A 24,997-nucleotide genomic window follows, 5' to 3' on the forward strand; every position below is an offset into this window, starting at 1 on the left:
AGATTTGTTAACTATTGATATCAGTGTTTTACTTTTTTTTTTCACTAAGACTGAATTCTTAGAAATGTGGATGAGTACTTAAGTTTTCCAGCCCTCATACTTATGCTTTCCAGAAGTATTAGCTAAAACCATGCATTTTGGAATCATAACTTAAGTTTGTATTAAATATAAATCTGTCTTGTATAGACAGACAAGTCTGTTTATCTAAATAGGAAAGAGTGGATATAGAAAAATGGAAGTTAGATTGTGTTTTTGGAAAGAATAAGAACACTCTTTGGAACAAGGAGTGACTAGCACTGGTGGTCGCAGACGAAGAGGGTCCAACATCGTGGTATTAAGATCGGGGATTAGCCAGGTGTCTTGAGAGAGCTGTAGTTGTGGCTCTAGTCCTCCAGTTCCTAGGAGACGGAGCCTCTGGATGACCCTGCTAGTCAGAATGAGATGGTAACAAGACACAGTGAAGTAACTTGCAGCCTAAGAGAGAGGATATCTAGTGACCAGGACTTAACAAACATGGAGACAGAGAAGGTTGCTGCTGGAGAGTAGCTGGACATGGGTGGTGAACAGAGAGGAAAATAATACATCTATGCACACAAGAATCTGTTGATGATGGACATTCCTGGATGGCAATGGAATCTTAGTGTGAAATAGAATGTGCTTGGGGGAACTTGTTGATTTTTTTCCTGGTCGATTAAGACTCTGGTCAGCAAGGAAGAAAGGGAGATCTGAATTTGAATCTATCCCCCCACTGCCCATCATCTGTGTGACTCTGGGGAAATTCCTTAATCTATTTAAATGTTTATGCCTTTTATGTAAATAAAAATAATAAAAACACTTACCTTATAAGTCTTTATGAAGATCAAAATGGTGAATTCACAGAAAGCAAGATTAAAGCACAGTCAATAAATGTAAGACATTGGTATTCAGTTCAGTTCAGTTCAGTCACTCAGTCGTGTCCAACTCTTTGTGACCCCATGAATTGCAGCACTCCAGGCCTCCCTGTCCATCACCAACTCCTGGAGTTCACCCAAACTCATGTGGTTTGAGTCGGTGATGCCATCCAGCCATCTCATCCTCTGTTGTTCCCTTCTCCTCCTGCCCCCAATCCCTCCCAGCATCAGAGTCTTTTCCAATGAGTCAACTCTTCACATGAGGTGGCCAAAGTATTGGAGTTTTAGCCTCAGCATCAGTCCTTCCAATGAACACCCAGGACTGTGCTCCTTTAGGATGAACTGGTTGGATCTCCTTGCAGTCCAAGGGACTCTCAAGAGTCTTCTTCAACACCACAGTTCAAAAGCATCAATTCTTCAGTGCTCAGCTTTCTTCACAGTCCAACTCTCACATCCATACATGACCACTGGAAAAACCATAGCCTTGACTAGATGGACCTTTGTTGGCAAAGTAATATCTCTGCTTTTTAATATGCTCTCTAGGTTGGTCATGGAGAAGGCAATGGCACCCCACTCCAGTACTCATGCCTGGAAAATCCCATGGATGGAGGAGCCTGGTAGGCTGCAGTCCATGGGGTCGCTCAGTTGGACACGACTGAGCGACTTCACTTTCACTTTTCACTTTCATGCATTGGAGAAGGAGATGGCAACCCACTCCAGTGTTCTTGCCGAGAGAATCCCAGGGATGGGGGAGCCTGGTGGGCTGCCGTCTATGGGGTTGCACAGAGTCTGACATGACTGAAGCGACTTAGCAGCAGCAGCAGCAGCAGGTTGGTCATAACTTTCCTTCCAAGGAGTAAGCGGTATTATGCTCCTGCAATTGAAAGTACTTTTATTTATTTATTTTTTAAATATAAATTTATTTATTTTAATTGGAGGCTAATTACTTTACAGTATTGTATTGGTTTTGCCATACATCAACATGAATCTGCCACGGGTGTACACATGTTCCCCATCTTGAACCCCCCTCCCACCTCCCTCCCTGTACCATGAAAGTACTTTTAACCTAACCCAATCCAACTCTACACCATTGAACTTATGACTTCCATTACCATAATTCATCAGAAGAAGACCATGAAGAAGGTAATGTCCAGCTGTAGCTACAGTTCAAGAAACCATGCCGGAACAGAGGTCAACTACTTATGTGGGAGGAGGGAACATAGCAATCAAAATGATCTTTGAGACCTGGAGATGCAAGCTTAGTGTGGCTTAGCACCTAGATATGCTGCAGTTGAGTATGTGGGCCACTTTGAATTCCACATGGTGTATATATCACTTGGTTAAAACCCTTTAGTGAGAGACTTTCCTGGTGATCCAGGGGCTAAGACTCTAAGCTCCCGGTGCAGGAGGCCTGGGTTTGATCTCTGATTGGGGAACTGGATCCCATATGCTGCAACTAACAGAGTGCAGTCAAATAAACCAATCCTCCCCTCTCCCTGCCCTCAAAAAACCCCAAACAACCCTTTATTGATACTTTGTCATCCGCATTGGAAATCTAGGTTATTGCAGAGAGCCTCATCACTCATATGAAATAAACTTTTATATCCCAGAACTTTGCTGCTGTCTAGACCCAGCTGCACTTTCTAAAATAACTTGGTTAGGATATCAGGCAGGATCTTGTGTGCAGGAGGATATGAGCAAGATTGAGAACCAACCCAGTCAATAAGTAACTAAGTGCAAAATGGAAAACAGCTATCCAGCGTAACAAACTAACATTAGCTGATCACCCGTGCATTCTAAGGTTGAACCAATTATAAAGCTCAATCAGTATCATTTTCTATTACAACCATAGCGGCCAGCTCAAACTCAAAGAGAACCAGTCATTTACATAGTTAATCAAGGACAGATTTGGGACCAGAGGTTAGGACTGGCATTCTTTCCAATTCATCCTGCATTGAACTGGAGTGAATATGACTACAAGTGAGGCACTTAATTTTATTAGCATATCCTTAGTACTGCGACATTGAGATCAACTGTGGAAATTCAAAACCACAGAATTTATCAAAAATAACTTGGGGCAGAAAATTATTAATGAAGAGGCAATAAAGATTCCACCAAATGCAAGCAAAAACCAGGGACAGAGCAAGATTTTTTCCCTATTCCTGGGAAGGATGACATGCAAAGAACCTGAGAAAGGGAGAGAAGGAAAACATCTCCTAACCCTTTTATTTTGAAGAACAGAAATGAACGGTTTCCTTGGGTTTTTTGGTCAATAGGATTTTACAAGAGCAGACTTCTTTTTTTTTTGTTTTAGAGAGCATTTCCCCTCATTAAGGGACTTTAGAAGGCAGTCGTTGCTCCATTGTAATGTTGCTTATTTTTGAGGATTTTTCTTCAACCGAGTGGACCCTTAGTGAGAGGACACTGCCAAGCTGATCAAGTTCCCCAACCACTGTTTTGACAACAGCTTCTTCTTTTGAGTCTAAAATAAAATAAATGCAAGCTTAGTACTCATTCTTAACAGGTGGAAAGTTATTTAGTCACAACGGGTATGCTCGTATAAAACAGTTTGCAGAACTTCCCTGGTGGTCAAATGGCTGAGAGTGCTGCTCTCAATGCAGGGAGCTTGGATTTGATCCCTGGTCAGGGAGCTAGATCCCACATTCTGCAGTTAAGACCCAGCACGGCCAAGTAAATAAATAAATAAAAATATTAAAAAACCCCAACAAACAGTGTTTGCGAGTTCGCTGAAAATTGAGATGTAATACTCACTATCTGTGCTTAGCAAGGCCTGAGACTATCTTTCTTATCTTTTAGAACAATGGGTGTTTGAAAACATAAGTGAAACATGCATAATTCATGTTGATATATGGCAAAACCAATACAATATTGTAAAGCAATTAACCTCCAATTAAAATAAATAAATTTATACTAAAAAAAGAGAAGTATCAGGCAGGTATAGGCCTGGAGCAAGTAATATTTTCTTTTAAACACCAACTTGCCCTGTTTTTGTGGTTTAAAATAAAGTTGCTTTTCTAGAAAAACATTGAAACTGGGAAAATAATAGGTTCTAAGTAAGAAAAATTGTTGGGGGAATTGATTTCCCATTTCAGTAATTTCATAATTTGACCACATCCGTTCTATAGGAATATGAAATATGAATGTTAAGAGCTGATACCTTATCCCTTCATTCACTAGAACTAAACTTATATACAATTTTACTTAGTTTCCAAATAAGTGACTTATTTAATACGACTGCTGGAGTTTAAGAGTTATTCCAAGTTAAAAAAAACAACCCTCCTGTACCTTTGACTTGATTTTCAGAATTTTTGGGCCCACGCCCTTCTGATTTGTAACATGTGGACTTGCTTTTTCTGTGAAGAGAAAAGAAAATTACTGCAGTTTTCTTTCATTAGGGAGCTCATGCTGCTGCTGCTGCTGCTGCTAAGTCGCTTCAGTCATGGCTGACTCTGTGCGACCCCAGAGACGGCAGCCCACCAGGCTCCCCCAACCCTGGGATTCTCCAGGCAAGAACGCTGGAGTGGGTTGCCATTTCCTTCTCCAATGCATGAAAGTGAAAAGTGAACGTGAAGTCGCTCAGTTGTGTCCGACTCCTAGCGATCCCATGGACTGTAGCCCACCAGGCCCCTCTGTCCATGCATAAATAACTATGAATGGGGAATAAAAGTTTTGGAGTGCTAGTTTCAACTGAAGTTCTAGTTTCAAATATGGCTTCAACATTAGCTGAAGGAAATGAGATCTCCAAGATCTCCAGGATCCCCTGGAGAAGGAAATGGCAACCCACTCCAGTATCCTTGCCTGGGAAATCCCATGGACAGAGGAGCCTGGCTGGCTATAGTTCATGGAGTCTCAGAGTCAGACATGACTTAGCGACTAAACAACAACACGACAGGGTGGTGGCCAGTGAAGCCACAATGGAGTGTGTTATTAAAAGAAACATGCTTCCGTGCTCAATCTTAGAAAGCAGTTTTCCTCCTGGATTGGAGTCCAGGCATTGCTCAGTATTCCATATTTAAATCTTCTCTACAGTAATAGGTATAGATACTTTACATACTAAGAGATTGGATTTTGCTGCCTGTTTTCATGTCATTTAGATGCAGTAACAAATTGCTAAGTGATGTTCTTCAGAGCAGGAAATTCTAGGATACAGTGTTGGTTTACACATACACTGAGGAAACCTAGTCTATGTGTGATTCATGTTTTTCACAAGTTGATATTTACCTTCCTTCCCCATCTATTAATTTGCAATACATTTCAATTTCTTTTTCTAAAAATATTTTGACATCGAGAAGCCTTTCGTGCTCAAGCTTCTGGCCTTCTGTTTCCATCCGAATCTGCTGGAGTTGGTCCTCCATTGCTCCAATCTGCTCTTGGATTTGCTGGAGCTGATGGCAGTAATTGCTTTCAGTCTCAGCCAAGGAGCATTCGTAGGAATGTTTCTGAAAGAACAAAGCACAGCTTGCACATGTAACAGATAAACCACATGTTTATGCTTTAAAAACATTCTCAAGGTGGAAAGAAATATTTTGTACAAGGGCTAAGTCTTTCCCCTTGAAAATCAACATTAGCCAAATTGAAAAAAATTTTTTGCTCTTCATTGAAAAAGCTTCCTGTTTTTCCTTCTTCAAGTTTTGGGATTAGTGAATCAGAAGTAATATTTATAGAAAAAATGCTTGATATATAGTATGTCCATGTCTATTTAATACATTTTAGTGAAATATAATTAGTTATATGTATTCAGCTATATAATTAGTTATATATATTCAGTTATATGTCTATATATATATATATATATATATATATATATATATGGGTTCCCAGGTGGCTCAGTGGTAAAGCATCCACCTGTCAATGCAGGAGATGCTAGTTTGATCCCTGGGTTGGGAAGATCCCTTGGAGAAGGAAATGGCAACCCACTCCAGTATTCTTGCCTGTAGAATCCCATGGACAGAGGAGTCTGGTGGGCTACAGTCCCTGGGGTTGCAAGAGTCAGACATGACTTAGCAACTAAACGACAACACATACACACCCGCATATATATATATGTTTGTATTTACTTAACACACACACATTCAAGTCAAGGTGATGCCTACGAACCATGGCCAGGAGGGACTGAAGTTCTATTTCCAAGGTTTGCAGGTTGCGCTTCAGTTCCATCAGCTCATTTCTGGCTGCCATAGCCGCTCCCGCATCGTCAGAAATCTGCTGATGCAGCGATGCGCTCTGAAGCATAATTGTCAGATGGGTTAGTGACCCGCTTGGTGGTCTCCTGAACAAACCCCTTGGCCTGTGATTTGTTACATGTACCTTCTCGTTAAACCAGGCCTCGGCATCTTCACGGTTCTGTTCCGCCAAGTCCTCGTACTCAGCCCTCATGTTGTTCAACAGAACAGTGAGGTCCACTCCTGGGGCTGCATTTATTTCCACATTCACGTTCCCCCCGGCTGCACCCTGCATGACTTTCATTTCCTGGAAAAGCTATATGTATTAATCATCAAGGTAGATTTAAAGAAAATTATTAAAGTATAGTTGATTTTGGGCTTCCCAGGTGGCGCTAGTGGTAGAGAACCTGTCTGCCAGTGCAGAAGGTGTAAGAAACATGGGTTCGATCCCTGGCACAGGAAGATCCCTGGAGAGGGAAATGGCAATCGCCTCCAGTATTCTTGCCTGGAAAATTCCATGGACAGAGGAGCTTGGCAGGCTGTAGTCCATGGGGTCGCAAAAAGTCAGGCATGACTGAGCTCACACACACACACACACACACACACACACACACACAAGTTGATTTACAATGTTATGTTAATTTCTTCTATACAGCAAAGTAACTCAGTTATACATACATACCTATAGATTCTTTTCGATATTCTTTTTCATTATGGTTTATCACAAGGTATTGAATATAGTTCCCTGTGCCATACAGTAGGACTTTGCTGTTTATCTCTCCTGTATGTAATAGTTTGCCTCTGCTAATCTCAAACTCCCAATCCATCCCTTCCTTCTCCCCCTTCCCTCCTGGCAATCACAAATCTATTCAGGGTAGACTTTTGATTGAGATCCACAGTGGACTTGAGGAAGGGCATCAGATACCATAAGAAGCCAGGGTTCCTTACCTCCTGGTGAGTTTTTTGGAGGTATGTCAGTTCCTCACTGAGTGCTTCACACTGCATCTCCAGGTCACTTGTACAAAGAGTCAGCTCATCCATAACTCTGTGAAGACCGTTGATGTCAGCCTCAACACTCTGGTGGAGAGCAAGCTCATTTTCACACCTGGAAGGTTGTTAACATGCTTGAGAACTATAATCGTAGGTAGGTGCAAAGCATGACTTTTCTAGATGTTTCATATACTAAAAGATACCGATGTTCAGTACATACCCCCGAAGCAGATGATGATAGCAAAATGATGAAACATTTTGAAACACCTATTGGTTTATGAATATTATTTTGGAGCTGTTTCTTCAGAGTTGATTTTTGGCATCCTGTATGCTTAACCGTAGAAGAAAACTACTCTTTAAAATTTATGATAGCTTTAACCTAAATGTCCATAGCAGAGAAATAGATAAAGAAGATATGGTACATATATACAATGGAATATTATACAGCCATTAAAAAGAATGAAATAATGCCATTTGCAGCAACATGGATGGACCTAGAGATTATCATACTGAGTAAAGTGAGTCAGGCAGAGAAGGGGAAATATTGTATGCCATCCTTCATATGTGGAATCTAAAAAGGAATGTTACAAGTGAACTTATTTGCAAAACGGAAACAGGTTCACCTACTTAGAGAACAAACTTATGGTTGTCAGGGGGGAGTGATGGGAGGAAGGGATAGTTAAGGAGTTAGTACCACTATATTTAAAATAGATAACCAATAAGAACCTACTGTATAGCACAGGGAACTCTGTTCAGGGTTATGTGGCAGCCTGGATGGGAAGTTTGAAGGAGATGGATACATGTATCTGTATGGCTGAGTCCCTTTGCTGTCCTCCTGAAACTATCACAGCATTGTTAACTAGTTATACTCCAATATTTAAAAAAAAAGGTTTTAAAAAGTTAAAAAAATTAAATTTATGCTAGCTTTGTATCAGGGCACATTTAATCTCTTCAGTCATCTAGTCTGACTTTATAAAACCATGTTGGTTTTTAAAGCAAAAGTTATGTTCTCTATTCCAACGTAGTATTTTTACCTTTATTATAATTAATTACTTTATGTTTACCTACTTCAGCCTGAAGTCATCAGCGGTCAGTCTGGCATTTTCATTTTGTAGAACAATGCTGGCATTACAGGTAGTCACAGAAATAATCTAAATAGGGTAGATGGTGCAAAATGTTAGGTCCCAAAAGTCAAGGGAGATTCCAGATCTCATGGTGATTCTTACCTTCTTAATCCATAAAATATCTATTTTAGTATCATTTTTTCCTATTTTAAAGAAATCTGGATTTTCTGCAGAGTTTAAGAGCCAAATGTAAACTTTCCCAATCACAGTTTTATTACTCTTCATCAAAAAGTATGAGGTAATAAAAGATCAATGAAGCAATTCTATTTGGAAACAATTTCTCTTTCATCAATTAATTCTGCAAATTCTTATTGCCAGGCAGTGTGCCAAGCACTGGGAATGTAGTGTTAGCAAATTCACACAAATTTGCTAAGCATGTTTTCTATTACATTTTTTTTTTTAAGGTTGTGCACACCCAAAGCCTGTAGTAAAAGTATCCATCTTTCTTACCTGCCTTTTGAGATCTTCAGTGACTGAGAAGTATTTACTATAGTCATGAGCAAGCTGCCGGCCAGAACCAGGCCCATATTTCTCATACCAGCCCTTGATTTTCTGCTCGAGGTCAGCGTTGGCCTCCTCCAGAGTACACACGTGGTCCAGATAGGATGCCAGGCGGTCATTGAGGTTCTGCAGTGTTACCTTTTCATTCCCAGGGAGGAGGCCATGCTCATTTTCAAGAAAACCAGTACAGACATCACTTCCCAACCCTCCACCACCATGAGAGAAACTTCCTTTAGAAGAAACGCTTCCAAGAGGGCCAGAGAAGCTGCTTCCTGCTCCCAACCCACTGCATACATTTCCAGCCCTGAAGCCTGTCCTTCCACCAGTTAGCTGACCAGTGCCAGCTTGAGAGCAGAGCCGCCTGGATCCACCAGAAAGTCGAAAAGACATGGCAACAGCACCAAACGACCCTTTCTCAGAGAGGAGCGAAGTCAAAAGTCACCATCCATGGAAGTTCGCTCTGTTGGCCTTTTATAGGATTTAGGAGGTCATTTCAGCCTTAACTATGCCCATCTGTAATAAAATATTACTTGCATGCTAATTGTTGTTTTTCATAATTGGGTGATTTTTTAACAGTGTCCAGTCTGTAGGTGGAAAGCTGGCCCAAGGATATCTTTGTATATGAAAAAGGTGCCAGATAGAGTAATACCAAATCATAGTTTTAAAAGTCAATATTGTATATGAGTCAATGTACATCTTTTTGATCTCTGAAATATATTTTAGTTGTTTTTTCCCTCCAATATAACAAAAGATTCATAATTCAAATGGACAATGTCTAACGCTTTTGTTCTGTAAATACTTATGTAGTATTTTTATTATTCATGTGTTATCGAATGTTTTCTTTATTATTCAAATCAGGCGCTCTCAATATATAGTGATCCTTTGGTAGTGGGAGCTCTCTAATTGATTAAAAAAAAAAACAGAAATAAAAGTCCTGCAGAACTTTGCTTATCAATTTAACTAAAAATTAGTGAGTATGTGGCATTGACCGAAAAATTACTTGTATTGCGATTTCTTGGTTTAGTCCAGGAACAGAATGTCTATTGAAGTAACTTCTGAGCCTCCAAATTGCTCATTTTTCTAATGCAAAAATATTGTTTAGCGTTTTATAGTTTAAATGTATGTATTTAAGACATTATGAATTTTTTTGAGAAATGAGCTTCATGTTGGTGAGGGAGTGAAATATGTGAAAAAGAGGGGGATTTTCATCACTACTTGGAAAACCAATAATCATGGTACTTTAGATAAAAGATTAGTTGTCACTGGTGAGCAGAGTCTTCCTCCTTCTGCTTTGATGCCCATGGGAAGTCATCCTGTCCAGTGGGTGCTTCTTTTCCCTGTTGGGCAAATGAAAATAATAATGTTGAAAAGTCTCAAATGAATGTTGAGCAGTTCCAATAATTAATGATTACAACACAGTTGGATGGGCACAAACATTTTGTAAGTGTTAATTATTTAAATTATTATAATAAAGCAGACATGTCAGACAGAGTCAGCTGTCCATCACTTAAAATGGTGCAACTTGATTGGTTAACTGATTATGTGTCCAAATAGTTTTGAAACAGTAGTTTTTCTGAATAAGAGTTGTCAATGTTGTGGATAGTGAATACCTTTGAAAAACATCCAACATTATTGTTTTTAAATGATATTTGGTATACCAGAATCCATAAAAATCCGTATTTTTTGACCCAAAGTATTTAAAGATAATTAAGGTAAAACTAACTGAGACCATTGGGACAAATTTAGAACAATGTGTGATAAGAGATTCAGCTCATATTTAGAAACTTGGTACTGATTTTGTAGTGACCTGGTCAAAATTTCAATCTTTTTGTCCATGCTTCCCATGAGTAATACAAGTAAAACAGAGTATGTTGTCAGTGTAATAGTTAATAAGTCTTGAGTTTCATGGATAAGAGGTATTATGAGACTGCAAAGTGTTATTAACATAATCTGCTTATCTCTAGATCTTTCATAAACACTAATTAAGTGATAATCTTTTGTGTAATAAGGTAAGCATATATTATTAAAATCATTTTGAAGACAAGTTGACTGTGAAGCTAAGAGGCAACACAGATTATAAAGCATTTCTGTATCAAAGCAGGACTGGAATGTATGATGCTAAACTCAGTGAAACATGAGTTTACTCATAAGGGCAAACTGCCGGGGTCCAGCCCCGGTGGGTCCAGGGAATTCGAAGGGTGGACGGAGTCGGCGAGGAAAAAACATATTTATTGATTGATATAAGATTAGATTAAGAAACAATAGTGTAGTAGGAAAATTAAGTGGAGCAAGAGGGCTGAATAGCTTGGATTACACGGAAGACCAATAAAATTCCAGACAAGGAATTTGCACCATCTACGTTGGGCCACTGGCGCTCGCTTAAATATCTAAGGGTGCCTCGCCTCAGGCTCGCTTTCGCGCGGGTCTTAACAGCCAGGGCAAGTAAGTAGACTTGGCGACCCTCTGCGCCCCAGATGGGAATTCAGCCTGAAATTAAAGTAAAGAGGAGAGGGAGGGAAGGAGAGAGACACACACACACATACACACACGGGGGAAACCAGTCCAGCGACTGGCTCCGTCTTCTATTGTTTAGAAGGCCTTTTATACTTTTGATAAAACATGGAGATCAATGGGTAACACAAAGTTATGCAGCGTTAGCAGTCCAGACTCTTATCAAAACCAGGCTTTTCTCTCTGCATACCTACTTGTATACACAAGTCTTAGGTGATTTACATCATCTTCTGGCCAAAAGGGCCAATTAACATTTTACAGCCTTTTTTCTGATAAGGGTTTGTCAACCGGAAGACTTATTTGTGTTGATCTTCCCAAAGTCTGGTGCCATTCTCAGAAAGCACTAAATAAAGTTACATTCTTACATAGCAAAGACACAAGAGGAGTGCAGTGATATATAACAAAGAGGAGCCCAGCCCCGCCGACTGGCCCAGCGGACCCACCGCAGAGCTGCCGACGGCCCGCGGATCTGCCATCCTTTCGAGTGCGCCATGTCTGGTTCATCCAGCGTCGCGGCTATGAAAAAAGTTGTTCAACAGCTCCGGCTGGAGGCCGGGCTCAATCGGGTGAAGGTTTCCCAGGCAGCTGCAGATTTGAAACAGTTCTGTCTGCAGAATGCTCAACATGACCCTCTGCTGACTGGAGTATCTTCAAGTACAAATCCCTTCAGGCCCCAGAAAGTCTGTTCGTTTTTGTAGTAAGACAGATCTTGAGAAGGTTTTCCAAACCACGTTTCATAAACCAGTGAATATTCAAAGGAAAGCTAAATTTGAAGCCTGTACAAAAGCCTCTCTGTAACGTGCCATACTATACAAACTTCTACTTTTGTCAGTCCTTAATGTCTACCTCTCTGAATATTCATAATTTTCTGTTTCACAAGGGCAATTATTTTATATACACTGATGGCAATATACAATAAAATACTTAGTATAAAAAAAAAAAAACAAAGAGGAAAGTAATTAACTCAAAAGTCTAGTGTTGCTAACATCAAAACTATTATGTATCTTTTCCCATATCCTGTTTACATTGATTAACATCCTCCCAGGTGCCTAAAAGATAAAGAATATGGAGGCCTGGCGGCAATCATTGAGTCAACAGTGAAAACCCATCACCAATATAATTTTTAACTCTTTAGAAAAGGCTCTGTATCTTTAAGATGCTTTTAAGCTTTGTGCCTCTCGCAGTTGGGGGGCTGTAAGCAATTCACAAGCTGTAAGAGGTCTGGGGAACCTGTTAGGCAAGCTAGAGAGCTATCAGAGGGGGTTTAACTGAAACATCCCTTTCAAATGCAGAAGACTAAAGCCCTGAGTTGACTTTTTTCCAGAGAATATCAGAAGAGTGGAAAAGCAGGCAGATTCTTATTTTTTGGGGGGTGGATGCTCAGGAAATGCTAGGGGGAACTCCTGAAGTCTGATCATGACCTTGCATATGTCAGCTTCCTTCCTCATGACCTTGTCACGGGCGGAATTCCTCATGCTGGCTCCCGGCAGCAAACCTCTTGAATTTTTTAATCATAGATTTCCTCCAAACTAACAATTACTACAAAAGTTTAGATATGCTTTAGTCCTTTCTAGAAGTGGGGGACAGAGTTAAATATTCTAGGCTAGTTCTATCTATATATTTCTCCCTGACAGTGGTGATTTTATTAATGATAAGAAATGTGTATTCAGCTGTATATAATTATCATTTCTTGAGAATCTATTGGGTATTAGAACATTCATTATATAATACACATAGTGTAGGTAGAATCCAATGAACAGTATGAGATGGTTGGATAGCATCACCGATTCAATGGATATGAACTTGGTCAAACTTCGGGAGCGAGTGAAGGATTGGAAGGCTTGGTGTGCTGTAGTCCATTGGGTCATGAAGAGTTGAACACGACTTAGCAACTGAACAACAACAATGTAGGTACTCAAAAATAACTGAACATACAAACTTGAAGTTAGGCAATTTTAATGTCTGCTTATTTCAGGATAAAGTTATTCCTTACATTATCTTATTTTAATGATTGGATGCTAATTTTTTCCCTGATAAATTTAGCATTTAATTTCAAATATGCTTTGGTCTCTTTTGCGGTTGTTTAAAATTAATATTCTACATTTCTTCTAGCCAAGTTTATAAAAGTGTGTTTCTTGAACACAGATAAAGTTTGTTTTGTCACCAGATTCTTAGTTTTTTCCTGAGAATCACACTCTGGTGAGCTAATTCCTCTCACAAAGTGGCTTCCCTGATTTGTTTGGGAAGGAGACTCTGATGACTGCTTAATCTCAGACTGATTGGAGTTAGGATGATTTAGGAGTTTTTTTTTTTTTTTTTTAATTCCTTCCCTTGCTGGAAGGTGGAAGCATGAAGTTCTTACTAGCATGGTGTTATGTTGTAATTAAGCAAACAGACTCTGAGCCTGACTGCCTGGATTAGCATTCCAGCAACTCCAGTTATTAGCTGTGTGACCTTGGGCAAATTATCTAACCACTCTCTGCTTCAGTGTTCTTATCTGTAAAAAAGAGGGTGTTAATAGAATATACCTCATAGTGTTGTTGTGAGAATTAAATGATGCTTAGAACAGACCGTGGACTTCCCGGGTGGTGCCAGTGGTGAAGAACCCACCTGCCAATGTAGGAGACATAGGAGACTTGAGTTTGATCCCTGGGTTGGGAAGATCCCCTGGAGGAGGCCACAGCAACCCACTCCAGTATTTCTTGCTTGGAGAATCCCATGGACAGAGGAGCCTGGTGGGCTGTGGTCCATAGTGTCGAAAAGAGTCAGACATGACCGAAGTGACTGAGCTTCATGCATGCGCAGAATAGACCTTAGCACATAGCAAGTGTTCATTATCATTATTTTGATTTTTTTCCCTGGAAATTATGTTAAAAAGTCCTAGATATATGTTTGGCTTCATTGCCTGTTGCTTTTGGTATCAAATCTGAGAAATCATTGCCAAGACCATGTCAAGAAGCTTTTCCTTATGTTTTCTTTGAAGAGTTTTATAGTTTCAGGTCTTGATATTTATGTCTTTAATCCATGTTGAGTTGATTTTGTGAATAGTGTATGATCAGTTCAGTTCATTTGCTCAGTCATGTCTGACTCTGTGACGCTATGGACTGCAAATGCCAGGCTTCCCTGTCCATCACCAACTCCCAGAGCTTGCTCAAACTCATGTCCATCGAGTCGGTGATGCCATCCAACCATCTCATCCTCTATGAACAGTATGAAAAGTGTACTATATGGGTCCAATTTTGTTCTTTTTACATGTGGATATTCAGTTTTCCCAATACCATTTGTTGAAAAAACTGTCCTTTCTTGATTATGTATCCTTGGCTCCCTTGTCAAAAATCAGTTGACTGTATGCATGTGAGTTTAGTTCTGAGCTCTCTATTCTGTTTCAATGGTTTAAGTCTGTCTTCTCCCCTCCCACCATACTGTTTTTTCCCCTCAGTTGCAGTAAAATACACAAAACATAAAATTACCACTTAACCATTTTATGTGTATAGTTCAGTGATATTAAATACATTCATTCACCAATGTTTGCAACCAACATCCATCTCCAAAACTGTTTTCATATTATAAAACTGAAACTCATACCTCTTAAACAATAACTCCCGTTCCCTCCTCCCCCCAGTACCTGGCAACCACGTCCCTACTAACACTTATTATTTTCTATTTTTTTGACAGTAGTCATTCACCTGCGTATGAGGTGATATCTCCTTTCAGTTTTGATTTGCATTCCCTAATGATTAGTAAAGTTGAGCCTCCTTTCATGTGTTTATTGGCTACTTATATATCTACCCTAGTGTTTTAATTACAGTAACTTTGTCATATATTTTGAAATTAGGAAGTGTGATACCTTAAGCTTTGTTCTTTCCCAAAATTGCTTTGGTTATCAAGAGTCTTTTGTGTTTCTCTATGAATTTTAGCATTTTTTTTTCCATTTCTGTAAGAAAATACAGTTGGGATTTTGATAAGGATTGTTTGAATTTGTAGAGCATGTTGGTAGTAGAAACATTTTAACAATATTAATTCTTCCAGTCTGTGAACTTGAATGTCTCTCCATTTATTTGCCTCTATTATAATTACTTTCAGCAATGTTTTATAGTTTTCAGTGTACAAATATTTTAGCTCTTTGATTAAATTTATTGCTAAATATTTTATTCTTTTTATGCTATTGTAAATAAGATTGTTTAATTTTTTTGGATAATTTGTTTGTATATAAAACTATAGCTGATTTTTAAAAAATGTTGAGTTGTATCCTGCAACTTTGCTGAATTTATTAGTTCTAATAGTTTTTCGAGGAAGTTTTTAGGGTTTTCTATATTTAAGATCATGTCATCTGCAAGCTGAGACAATTTTACTTCTTTCTTTTGGATTTGGATGCCTTTTATTTCTTTTTCATACCTAATTGCTCTGGCTAGGACTTCCAGTACTGTATTGAATAAAAGTGGAAAGAGTGGACATGATCTTAGAAGAAAAGATTTTTGTTCCTGATCTTAGAGGAAAAGCTTTAAGCTCTTCACCATTGAGTTTGATGTTGGCTGTGGGACTGTCATAAATGGCCTTTGTTGCGTTGGAATACATCCTTCTATACCAAATTTTTTGAGTATTTTTATCCTGAAAGTGTTTGAATTTTGTCGTATGCTTTTCTGGCCTCTATTGAGATGATCATATGATTTTTATCCTTCCTTCTGTTAATGTGATGTATCATATTTATTGATTTGTATGTATTGAACCATCTTGCATCCCAGGGATAAATCCCACTTGATCATGGTTTATGACCCTCTTAATGCGCCCTTGAATTTGTTTGCCAATATTTTGTCAAAGACTTTTGCCTCTATGTTCATCAGAGATATTACTCTATACTTTTATTATCTTGTAGTGTTTTTGTCTTTGGTATCAGGGTAATGCTGGCTTTGTAAAATGAGTTTATAAAATTTCCATCTTGTTTAATTTTTTGGAAGAGTTTAAGAAAGATAGGCATTGATTCTTCTTTAAGTGGTAGAATTCACCAGGAAACCACCTGGCCCTGGGCTTTTCTTTGCTGAGAGGTTATGATTACCAATTCAATCTCTTTATTCATTATGGGTCTGTTCAAATTTTCTATTTCTTCATGATTCAGTCTAGGTAAATTGTATGTTTCTAGGAATTTGTTTCTTCTAATTATCTATTTTGCTGGTATATAAATATTCTAGTATTTTCTTTTTTATATTGATTTTATTTTTCTGTACTGGGTCTTAGTTGCAGCACAGAAACTCTTAGTTGAAGCACATGGGATCCTTGAGCAGAGATAGAACCTGGGTGTTCCGCGTTGGAAGCATGAAGTATTAGCCCCTGGACCACCAGGGAAGTCCCTCTAGTGTTCTCTTATGAGCCTTTGTATTTCAGGCATCTGTTGTAATGTCTCCTTTTTCACTGATACTTTTATTTATTTGAGTCCTCTCTCTTTTTCTCTTGGCTAGTCTGGTTAAAGATTTGTCAATTTTATCTTTTCAAAAAAACCAGCTCAGTTTTGTTGACCCTTTCTAATGTCATTCTAGTCTTTATGTCATTTATTTCTGATTGTTCAATTTCTTATATTTCTACTTCTATGAGTGTGTTGCACTCAGTGATCGGTTTTATTAACTGTTTTACTCTTACTGTTGGTATATGCTCAACAATTATTTACTGAAGGAAGGAAGGTTTAAAATTTGACAAAGATGTGAAAAAGACACCAACTAGTTTTTTGCCTGTTAAACTTTACACCTAACTTGTGAAGACCATTGCCTTAAAGAGAAGAAACTAAAAACAAATTCAGTTTCTGTTGGGGGGGAGTATATTTAAAATGCAAAGACTGACCAGAACCAGTGAGGATGGCTTGCAACAGGAAGAACTTTTATTTGAAACACCACCACAGAGAAAGTCAAAGAAATGTTACTATTCTAAAAATAATTTTAAGTTCATTGGAAGAAAAGCAGAGAAATGAGAGCTCTTGTTTAGGAACCTAGCTTTGATCTGATATTTTGATTTAGGGGCATCCTTTTGGGCTCAGGAAGGCACCCTCTGTTCACTCTTCATGTTGTTGACTTTGGTGGACTTCTCTTCCACAGTGTGAACTCTAGATGACAGAACTTTGCCATGAGGATCTATTTCTTCAACAATTGTTTTAACCACGGTGGCTTTAGATGGATCTAAAATGACATATATACTGCAGTAATATGGATACAACCAGAGCTTATCATACTAAGTGAAGTAAGTCAAAATAACAAAGACAGTGCATATGATATCACATATGTGTGGAATCTAAAAGATGACACAAATGAGCCTCTATGAAACAGAAACAAAATCAGGGATACAGAGAACAGACTGGTGGTCACCTCGGGGAAGGGGTTTGGAGGGTGGATTGGGAGGCTGAGCTTGGCAGATGTAAACTTTTATATGCAGAATGGATGAACAAGTTCCTACTGTATAGCATGGAGAATTATATTAAATAATCTCTGATAAACCATAGTGGAAAAGAATATTAAAAAAGAATATGTATATGTATATATACATATATATATGAATCACTTTGCTGTACAGCAGAACTGATACAACATTGGAAATCAACTATACTTCACTTTTAAAAAAAAGTAAAATGAGACATGAATTGTTAGAATTTATCAAATTCATAAAGGGGAAATAACTCATTCCTTGAACCATATACAAATGTTGAATGTTCAACCCAGCTTTTGTTTACCTTTTATCTGATTTCCTGGGCCACCATAGCCTTTTGATTTAGTGCAAGAGCTGTAAAAGTATAAAGTTTGTATTAAATATTTGATGCTGTTTTTCAAGAAACTGATTAAAGATGAATGATTTAAGGTAGGAGATAACTGAATTCTTAACACTAGGAGTTTAGGTACACATGACCTAGATCATAGATACTTTGGATTTCAAAAAAGTCTTTAATAACCTTAATATAGTTTTTTCAGTGTAAATAGTACTTACCCATCCTCTCCATCTATCAGGCGGCAGTAGGTCTCGATTTCTTTTTCTAGGTGGACCTTGATGTCCAGGAGCTGTTCGTATTCCAGTTTCTGGCCCTCGGTCTCGGTCCTGACCTGGTGCAGCTGCTCCTCCAGGGCCCCGATCTGAGCCTGGATCTGGGCCAGCTGTGCACAGTAGTTGCCCTCTGTTTCCGTCAAGGAGCACTCCAGGGAGTGTTTCTGAGGATCAGGGAGACATAATTTAGTAATTGATGTCACTGTTTTAGGATATGGCAAAGCACTTAAAAGATATTGAGAGAGTTATCCTTATATAATAACTGTATTCCTCTTGTTTAATATTAATTGTTGCCCTTATTAGATGCCATACTATTTTTAATCTATTGGAGAATAGCACAGTTGGTGGTAAATGCTATTCATATCCCCAAGAGTGTTAGAAAAATTGTTTTCTCCTAGGACACAGTCTAAAGATCTGTCCCCTCTCACCCTGTGCTTTGGTACAGTTTGCCACTGTTTCCAGGAATTAAAGTTCCCCGACACTTTGTGATCTCATTTCTAATCATGTGGCAGCTTTGTGTCATGAGGATTATAGCTCTTATGTTAAAGAAGTAATCCTGAGATTTCCCTGGTGGTGCAGTGGTTAAGAATCTGCCTGGCAATGCAGGGGATGTGCCATAACTACTGAACCTGCACTCTAGAGCCCATGCTCTGTAGCAAGAGAAACCATGGTAATGAGACGCCTGCACACTGCAACCAGAAAGCGGTCCCTGCTCGCCTCAAATAGAGAAAGCCCATGTGCAGCAATGAAGACTGAATGCAGCTAAAAATATATTTTAAAAAAACTTTAAAAAAGTAACCTCTGCATAAATTTTCTGGAAGTAGAATGATCCCAAGAAAAGAGTGGTCTTCTTAGGCTTTAAATAGTTTGATTCATTGGCTTTATGGGTGCTTGCTGTAATTTTACATGGGATGACAATGAGTATGTCTTATTCTTCTACCTGTAAGAATTTTACATATATTTATAGCCTCTTCTGGAGAAGGCGATGGCACCCCACTCCAGTACTTTTGCCTGGAAAATCCCATGGATGGAGGAGCCTGGTAGGCTGCAGTCCATGGGGTCGCTAAGAGTCGGACACGACTGAGCGACTTCACTTTCACTTTTCACTTTCACGCATTGGAGAAGGAAATGGCAACCCACTCCAGTGTTCTTGCTGGAGAATCCCAGGGACGGGGGAGCCTGGTGGGCTGCAGTCCATGGGGTCGCACAGAGTCGGACACGACTGAAGCGACTTAGCAGCAGTAGCAGCATAGCCTCTTTTGGAAGTTTGCTAGCCATAGTAGAAAAAGTATAGACTTGGGAGTTAGAAAATTTGGAGAGAAGTTCTGGTACCTTTTGTACCTGACTGTGGGACTCTTGGAAAATTGCTTAACTTCTTTGAACCTCAGATTCTTCTCTTGGAAATAATAACATGAAATATAAATTCTGGTCTGCCCAAGCCCCAGGGTTATTGTGGACTCACGTGGGTGAAATTGCTGGGCAACCCTTAATGAAAACGGTTATTATTAAAATTATTGTCATGCATGTTTAGCTTTATGGGCAGCCTTCATGCCTCTACTTTGCTTGTTTATGTCACTTAAAAGGGAACCTGTGTTCCAATTAAAATTAAGTGGCCCAAAGGAATGCTAGATAAAGAAACTAGGATGGGTGCAAGTGTGTTTTTGCATTCCATGAACAGTGATTTTTGATCTTTTGACGTGGGAGAGAAGACTCAGGGTAAAAACTGTTTTCTTCTTTTTTTACTATTTATTTTTATTCATTTATTTGGCTGTGCCAAGTCTTAGCTGTAACATGTGGGATCTTTAGTTGCAGCATGTGGGATCTAGTCCCTGACCAGGGATCGAACCTGGGCCCCCTGCACTGGGAGTGCAGGGTCTTAGCCCCTGTTTCTTTTTGAGTACCTAAAAATCATTGTATTTTTAAATTCTAATTAGCATCTTGGTATAATTTTCAGGCCAAAGATATTCCACTGTGAAAAATGCAAATGTGTCTTATTTCAGGCAGAGCAATGACTGGATAAAAATGAAAATTAATAATAACAGGTGGCAGAAAAACTCTGATTTTTTTCCCCCTCAACTTCTAAAGCAACTCTTTGGTGTCATTTTTACTTACTGTTGCTAAAAGAGACTGAAGTTCAATCTCCAGGGTTTGAAGAGTACGTTTCATCTCAGTTAGTTCATTCCGAGCTGAGGTGGTGGCGCCAGCATCATCAGAAATCTGCTGCTGCAGCGAAGCGCTCTGAAAACGTTAGGAGCCTTGTTATGAGCGATGCTTGCATCAGCACCGGGCGCCAGGTCAGCGCATCCTAGCTTGCTTTTTACCTTTTCGTTGAACCAGGCCTCCGCGTCCCTGCGGTTCTGCTCGGCCAGGGCTTCGTACTCGGCCCGCATGTTGTTCAGCAGAACCGTGAGGTCCACGCCGGGGGCCGCATTCATCTCCACGTTCACATTGCCTCCGGCTGCGCACTGCAGAGCCTTCATCTCCTAAAAGAAACCATGTTGGGATCGGAATATTTCTGAAGGAGCCAGACAGACACGATCCATATGGTTAGAAACTTCTGTGAGGGTTTCTTTGGAGGGAGATGAACAGAAACATTTCAGACCATCTAAGCCATATGGAGAAATCAACAAATTCTTTCTTGAATTCAAGATATTATATTTGTCATCTGAAATGTATTTTTAAACATTGGGAGGAAGGCAGGCTAGGAAATCCGGGGGGAGAGACCACCTACCTCCTCATGGTTCTTCTTGAGGTAAGCCAGCTCCTCACTGAGTGTCTCCAGCTGAATCTCTAAGTCCGTTCTGCACAGAGTCAGTTCGTCCAGGACCCGGCGCAAACTGCTGACATCCGCGTCCACGCTCTGATGAAGGGCCTGTTCATTTTCAAACCTTAGAAAAATATTTGAAAGCGTCATCACATCAGTCATCACCTTTTGCGTTAAGTCGCTCAGTTGTGTCCCAGTGTTTGCTACCCCATGGATTGTAACCCTCCAGGCTCCTCTGTCCATGGAATTCTCCTGGAAAGAATGCTAGAGTGGGTAGCTGTTCCCTTCTTCAGGGATCTTCCCAATCTGGGGATTGAACCTGGGGTCTCTTGCACTGCAGGCAAATTCTTTACCCTCTGAGGCCCCAGGGAAGCCCCATTATCACTTTTTAGGTCATCATAAAACTCAAGCTAAGGGACTTCACTGCTGGTCTCCTGGTTAAGACTCTACACTTGCACTGCAGAGGGTTCCATCTCTGGTGGAGGAACTAATTATCTTACATGCCACAAGGCATGGCAAATAAAATAAATATAATAAACTCAAAGTAGGAAGGATATTAAAAAAAGGTTAAGGCAGAAACTGTATAAAACAAAACAAAAAACCCTTCAAACTAAGCTTTTAAGTCCAACTGTTAAAATATATTCCAAACTTCAGGTAGATCATTCATAATCAAAAAATAAATAATTTTCTTTGACACAAGAGAATGAGAAGACTCAAAATTCCCTTTTGACATTCATTTGTGTCAGTCCCCCAATTTCCCAATAAAATATATAATTCAGTGAGTCATTCAAACACGCATTTGGTTTAAAACAAATAAACTCAAAGAATGGAGGTGACCTCAAATAGCCTAAATAAAAGAGGGAAAACTTAGGCAACTGTTTTGGTTTCTTTTCAGCTCCACTTACTTTAGTCTGAAGTCATCAGCTGTGAGCCTTGCATTGTCATTTTGCAGGACAATATTGGCATTGCTTGTTGTTGCAGAAATTATCTGATAAATGGAGAATTAGTTAAGAATGAGGAAATATTTTTTAAAATTCAGATTTCCTTGAAATAGTCAACTATAAAATTATAGCAATATTTTTGGCATCCTGTCTCTAATAAGATGATTCTTGAAAGTGGAAAATTTAAGTATTGCCTCTTTTACTCTCTATCTTACTTATTAAAACAGAAAAAACTTTCTATGGAAAACTTTCTATGTAAATATATAGCTGGAGACATTGGGCAGTTTTTGATATTTTAGTATTTCTGAAAGCATAAACATGCATACCACATACCAGATGATGAGTAAGCCACGTTTGAAGACCAGAATTTTAATACAAATTAGTTTTAGTATTAATAAGCTACCTAAAATTAGCAGCTGAGAGCATAAGCCTTGCTGTGATAACTTAGGCATCTGTGCCTGTGTGGCTAATTACCCTTACAGGTACTAAACCTCCTGGCACTGTTTCTTACCTGGTTCCTAAGGTCGTCAATTACCGTGAAGTATCTGCTATAATCGTGATCAAGACCACGGCAGGAACCAGGCCCAAATTTCTCATACCAGCCCTTGATCTTCTGCTCCAGGTCGGCGTTGGCCTCCTCCAGGGCACGCACATTGTCCAGGTAGGAGGCCAGGCGGTCATTGAGGTTCTGCATGGTCACCTTCTCATTGCCAGAGAGGAGGCCATGTTCATTTCCAGTGAAGGCAGTGCAGGAAGCACTTCCTCCACCCAGTCCCCCGCTGTAGCTTCCTGCAGAGGAGCTGCCTCCAAAGGCGCAGGTGAAGCCGCTTCCAAAGCCTGGCACACTGCCTGTGCTGCCGACCCCAAAGCCGGCTCCCCCGCTGGAGAGCCGCACAGAGCCAGCTCCTCCACAGGAGCCAAGGCGTCTGGATGCAGAAGAAAAGCGCACGCTCATGGTGTCTCGACTGCCCTGCTTGTTCCTGGAGGTAAGCTCTGATGGCAAATGTCCTACTGAAACAGTGTCGCATACCTTTATATACACATTATCAGGGTGTTTCTTGGTGAACTCTGCTACCTATAGCAAAATGGTGTTTGCCAGCTCATCTGAAGTATTCATAATTAGGTACTTTTTTCTTAAATGAATGCCTTTACCTTAATGTGTCCATTTCTGTAGGTGGATAGTTACCTTGGGGTTATTTGTTATCTCCAAAATGAGAAAGGGAGGAGTATTATCAAGATTATTATAATGATGCATTTCAAATTTAGCATGAGTAATTCTTCCTGTCTTCCAGGCCTTGGGACTATAAAGTTCCTATAAGAATAAAATAATGTGATACACAAATTTCTTTTTCCCTTGCTCAAACCAATAACTTTGCTTTTTGTCCAGTAAGTGAGCCATCGTAGTCATGGTTTTCTATAGATAATAACGATCCTTTTGGATAGATCAAAAATAATATCAAGAACCAGTGGGTTCATGGTACCAGAGGTACAAAATGAAAATTAAGGAATTAAATGGGCTTTTCTTTGAAGACAGATAGTCTTCTCTTGATTCTTATCCCTTCTGAGTTACCATTCCATCTTTATTGGTTTTCTCTCTAAGCTCTTTTCTAACCAGGTTAAATAACAGTATTGGCATTTTTAGGGTAGTGAAACTGTTCTATGTGGTATTATGTTGGTGGATACATGTCATTACATGTGCGTCAAAACCCATAGAATGTACAACACAAAGAACAAACCTTAATGAAATGGACTTAGTTAATAATAATATGTCAGTATTGGTCCATCAGTTGTTACCAGTGTTCCTGACTTAATGCAAGATGTTAGTAATAGGGGAAGCTGTGGGGGAATGTGGGGGGCGAGATTGGGAGGAGTGGGTATCTGGAGACTATCTGTATTTTTCTGTTCAATTTCCACGTAAACCTAAAATTGCTCTAAAAAAGAAAGTCAATTTTTAAAGCTTGAGAAAAAAACCAAAACAGTATTGGTTAACCTCTATGGGCCTCAGTTTCTTCATCTGTAAAATGAAGGGACTAGACTATGACCTGATATTCCTGTTCTATTTCTGGATTTCTTATATTTTTACGTTTCTTCCTTTCATTATTTCTAGAAAAATTTTCCGCATTCATTTCCTCCACTTTTCACTTCCTACTCACCCCTAAATTTTAATCTCATCATTTTACTGAAACTTATCCCCCCCAAATTACTAATTATCTTACATCTCAAATCCAGTCATCATTTTTCATATTTCTTCTCCTACACCCTCTTGGACACGTTTGATACTGACCACCTGAGTCTTAACTGAGTCCTAAACGGTTGCTTTCAAGAATATAGCTACATCTCTGCTCCTTTTCTTTCTTCCACTCATAGATTCTGAAAGAATGGTCCAAAATGTGTCGTTCTTTACAGTTTTATACTCGCGCTTTCCCCCCCCCTACCCTCTCTCCCTCAGTGACCTCATCCCTTCTTGTGGCTTCGGCTCTATGTGAACGGTTTCATATTCTCTAATAATGGCTTCGTCCCCATTCTGGACACATTCTTTACTATGCCCATCAGATATTCCTACTTGGATGTTCTGTCATAACTTTCAGCTCAGCCACCTTGTCATCACACTTTGTTCTTTGGCAATCCTTCTCTGTTATTTGTTGGTAGAATTACCCTGAGTCATCTCATGATTATTAAGAAAAATTTTAATTGCTCTCATTTTTTACCAGCTGTCTCCAGTAATTCACTAGGTACTATTGAATCTACTTCTGTAGTTTCTCTTGAAGAAATTTTCTCTTTTCCTTGTCTTTGTCTTTGTCACTATCATTTTCTTTCAACTCAGGTATTAGAACCTTAATTGGAATTTTGGTTTCAAGTCTTTTTTTCTTTCCATCATGGTCAGGAGGCCAAGGTACCAGGCCTGAAGTACCGCACCATTCATGTAATTGAAAGAACTTGGGCTGTTGAGTCAGATATGTCAGCATTCACATATCAGGCCTGCCATTTTCTTCTAACTGTGGTACTAATGCAAAGTTCATTCTTCCTGAGCCTTGGTTTTTCATTACTAAGATGGAGCCATTACTTGTATTATTCAGAG

At 39.4% G+C, this 24,997-nt stretch overlaps 3 protein-coding genes across 3 annotated transcripts; 1 reads left to right on the top strand and 2 right to left on the bottom strand.

Annotated features, from left to right (window-relative positions):
* Positions 1-2,867: 2,867 nt before the first annotated feature.
* Positions 2,868-10,025, bottom strand: KRT26 (keratin 26). The gene is made up of 8 exons (XM_069543437.1): positions 8,638-10,025; positions 8,132-8,214; positions 7,022-7,178; positions 6,219-6,380; positions 6,009-6,134; positions 5,133-5,350; positions 4,197-4,264; positions 2,868-3,372 (listed from the first exon to the last, which is right to left on the bottom strand). The coding sequence occupies exons 1-8, from the start codon at positions 9,076-9,078 to the stop codon at positions 3,221-3,223; spliced, it is 1,407 nt and encodes a 468-aa protein (XP_069399538.1). The 5' UTR covers positions 9,079-10,025; the 3' UTR covers positions 2,868-3,220.
* A 1,590-nt stretch (positions 10,026-11,615) lies between these two features.
* Positions 11,616-12,147, top strand: LOC138415196 (guanine nucleotide-binding protein G(I)/G(S)/G(O) subunit gamma-5). Its single transcript, XM_069543439.1, has one exon. The coding sequence runs from the start codon at positions 11,691-11,693 to the stop codon at positions 11,895-11,897; it is 207 nt and encodes a 68-aa protein (XP_069399540.1). The 5' UTR covers positions 11,616-11,690; the 3' UTR covers positions 11,898-12,147.
* Positions 12,148-16,987: 4,840 nt separating this feature from the next.
* Positions 16,988-23,024, bottom strand: KRT27 (keratin 27). Its single transcript, XM_069543445.1, has 8 exons — positions 22,430-23,024; positions 21,883-21,965; positions 20,945-21,101; positions 20,535-20,696; positions 20,326-20,451; positions 18,160-18,377; positions 17,909-17,958; positions 16,988-17,360 (listed from the first exon to the last, which is right to left on the bottom strand). Exons 1-8 carry the CDS (start codon positions 22,871-22,873, stop codon positions 17,218-17,220), a joined length of 1,383 nt encoding a protein of 460 aa, XP_069399546.1. The 5' UTR covers positions 22,874-23,024; the 3' UTR covers positions 16,988-17,217.
* Positions 23,025-24,997: the final 1,973 nt, after the last annotated feature.

Source organism: Ovis canadensis, chromosome 11 (genome assembly GCF_042477335.2).
Source record: "Ovis canadensis isolate MfBH-ARS-UI-01 breed Bighorn chromosome 11, ARS-UI_OviCan_v2, whole genome shotgun sequence".
NCBI classification, from domain to species: domain Eukaryota; kingdom Metazoa; phylum Chordata; class Mammalia; order Artiodactyla; family Bovidae; genus Ovis; species Ovis canadensis.

Bases quoted from the DNA above. Each gene is read 5' to 3' on its own strand.
- KRT26 (XM_069543437.1), bottom strand. From the start codon at position 9,078: ATGTCTTTTCGACTTTCTGGTGGATCCAGGCGGCTCTGCTCTCAAGCT. The intron at 8,215-8,637 runs GTAAGAAAGATG...TACCCTATTTAG, and splicing joins CTGAAGATCTCAAAAGGCAG to ATTATTTCTGTGACTACCTG. The intron at 5,351-6,008 runs GTTCGTAGGCAT...TTGTTCTTTCAG, and splicing joins TTCAGTCCCTCCTGGCCATG to AAACATTCCTACGAATGCTC.
- LOC138415196 (XM_069543439.1), top strand. From the start codon at position 11,691: ATGTCTGGTTCATCCAGCGTCGCGGCTATGAAAAAAGTTGTTCAACAG.
- KRT27 (XM_069543445.1), bottom strand. From the start codon at position 22,873: ATGAGCGTGCGCTTTTCTTCTGCATCCAGACGCCTTGGCTCCTGTGGA. The intron at 21,102-21,882 runs GTAAGTGGAGCT...TATTTTTCTAAG, and splicing joins GCTGATGACTTCAGACTAAA to GTTTGAAAATGAACAGGCCC. The intron at 18,378-20,325 runs GTAAGTAAAAAT...CCTGATCCTCAG, and splicing joins TTCAGTCTCTTTTAGCAACA to AAACACTCCCTGGAGTGCTC.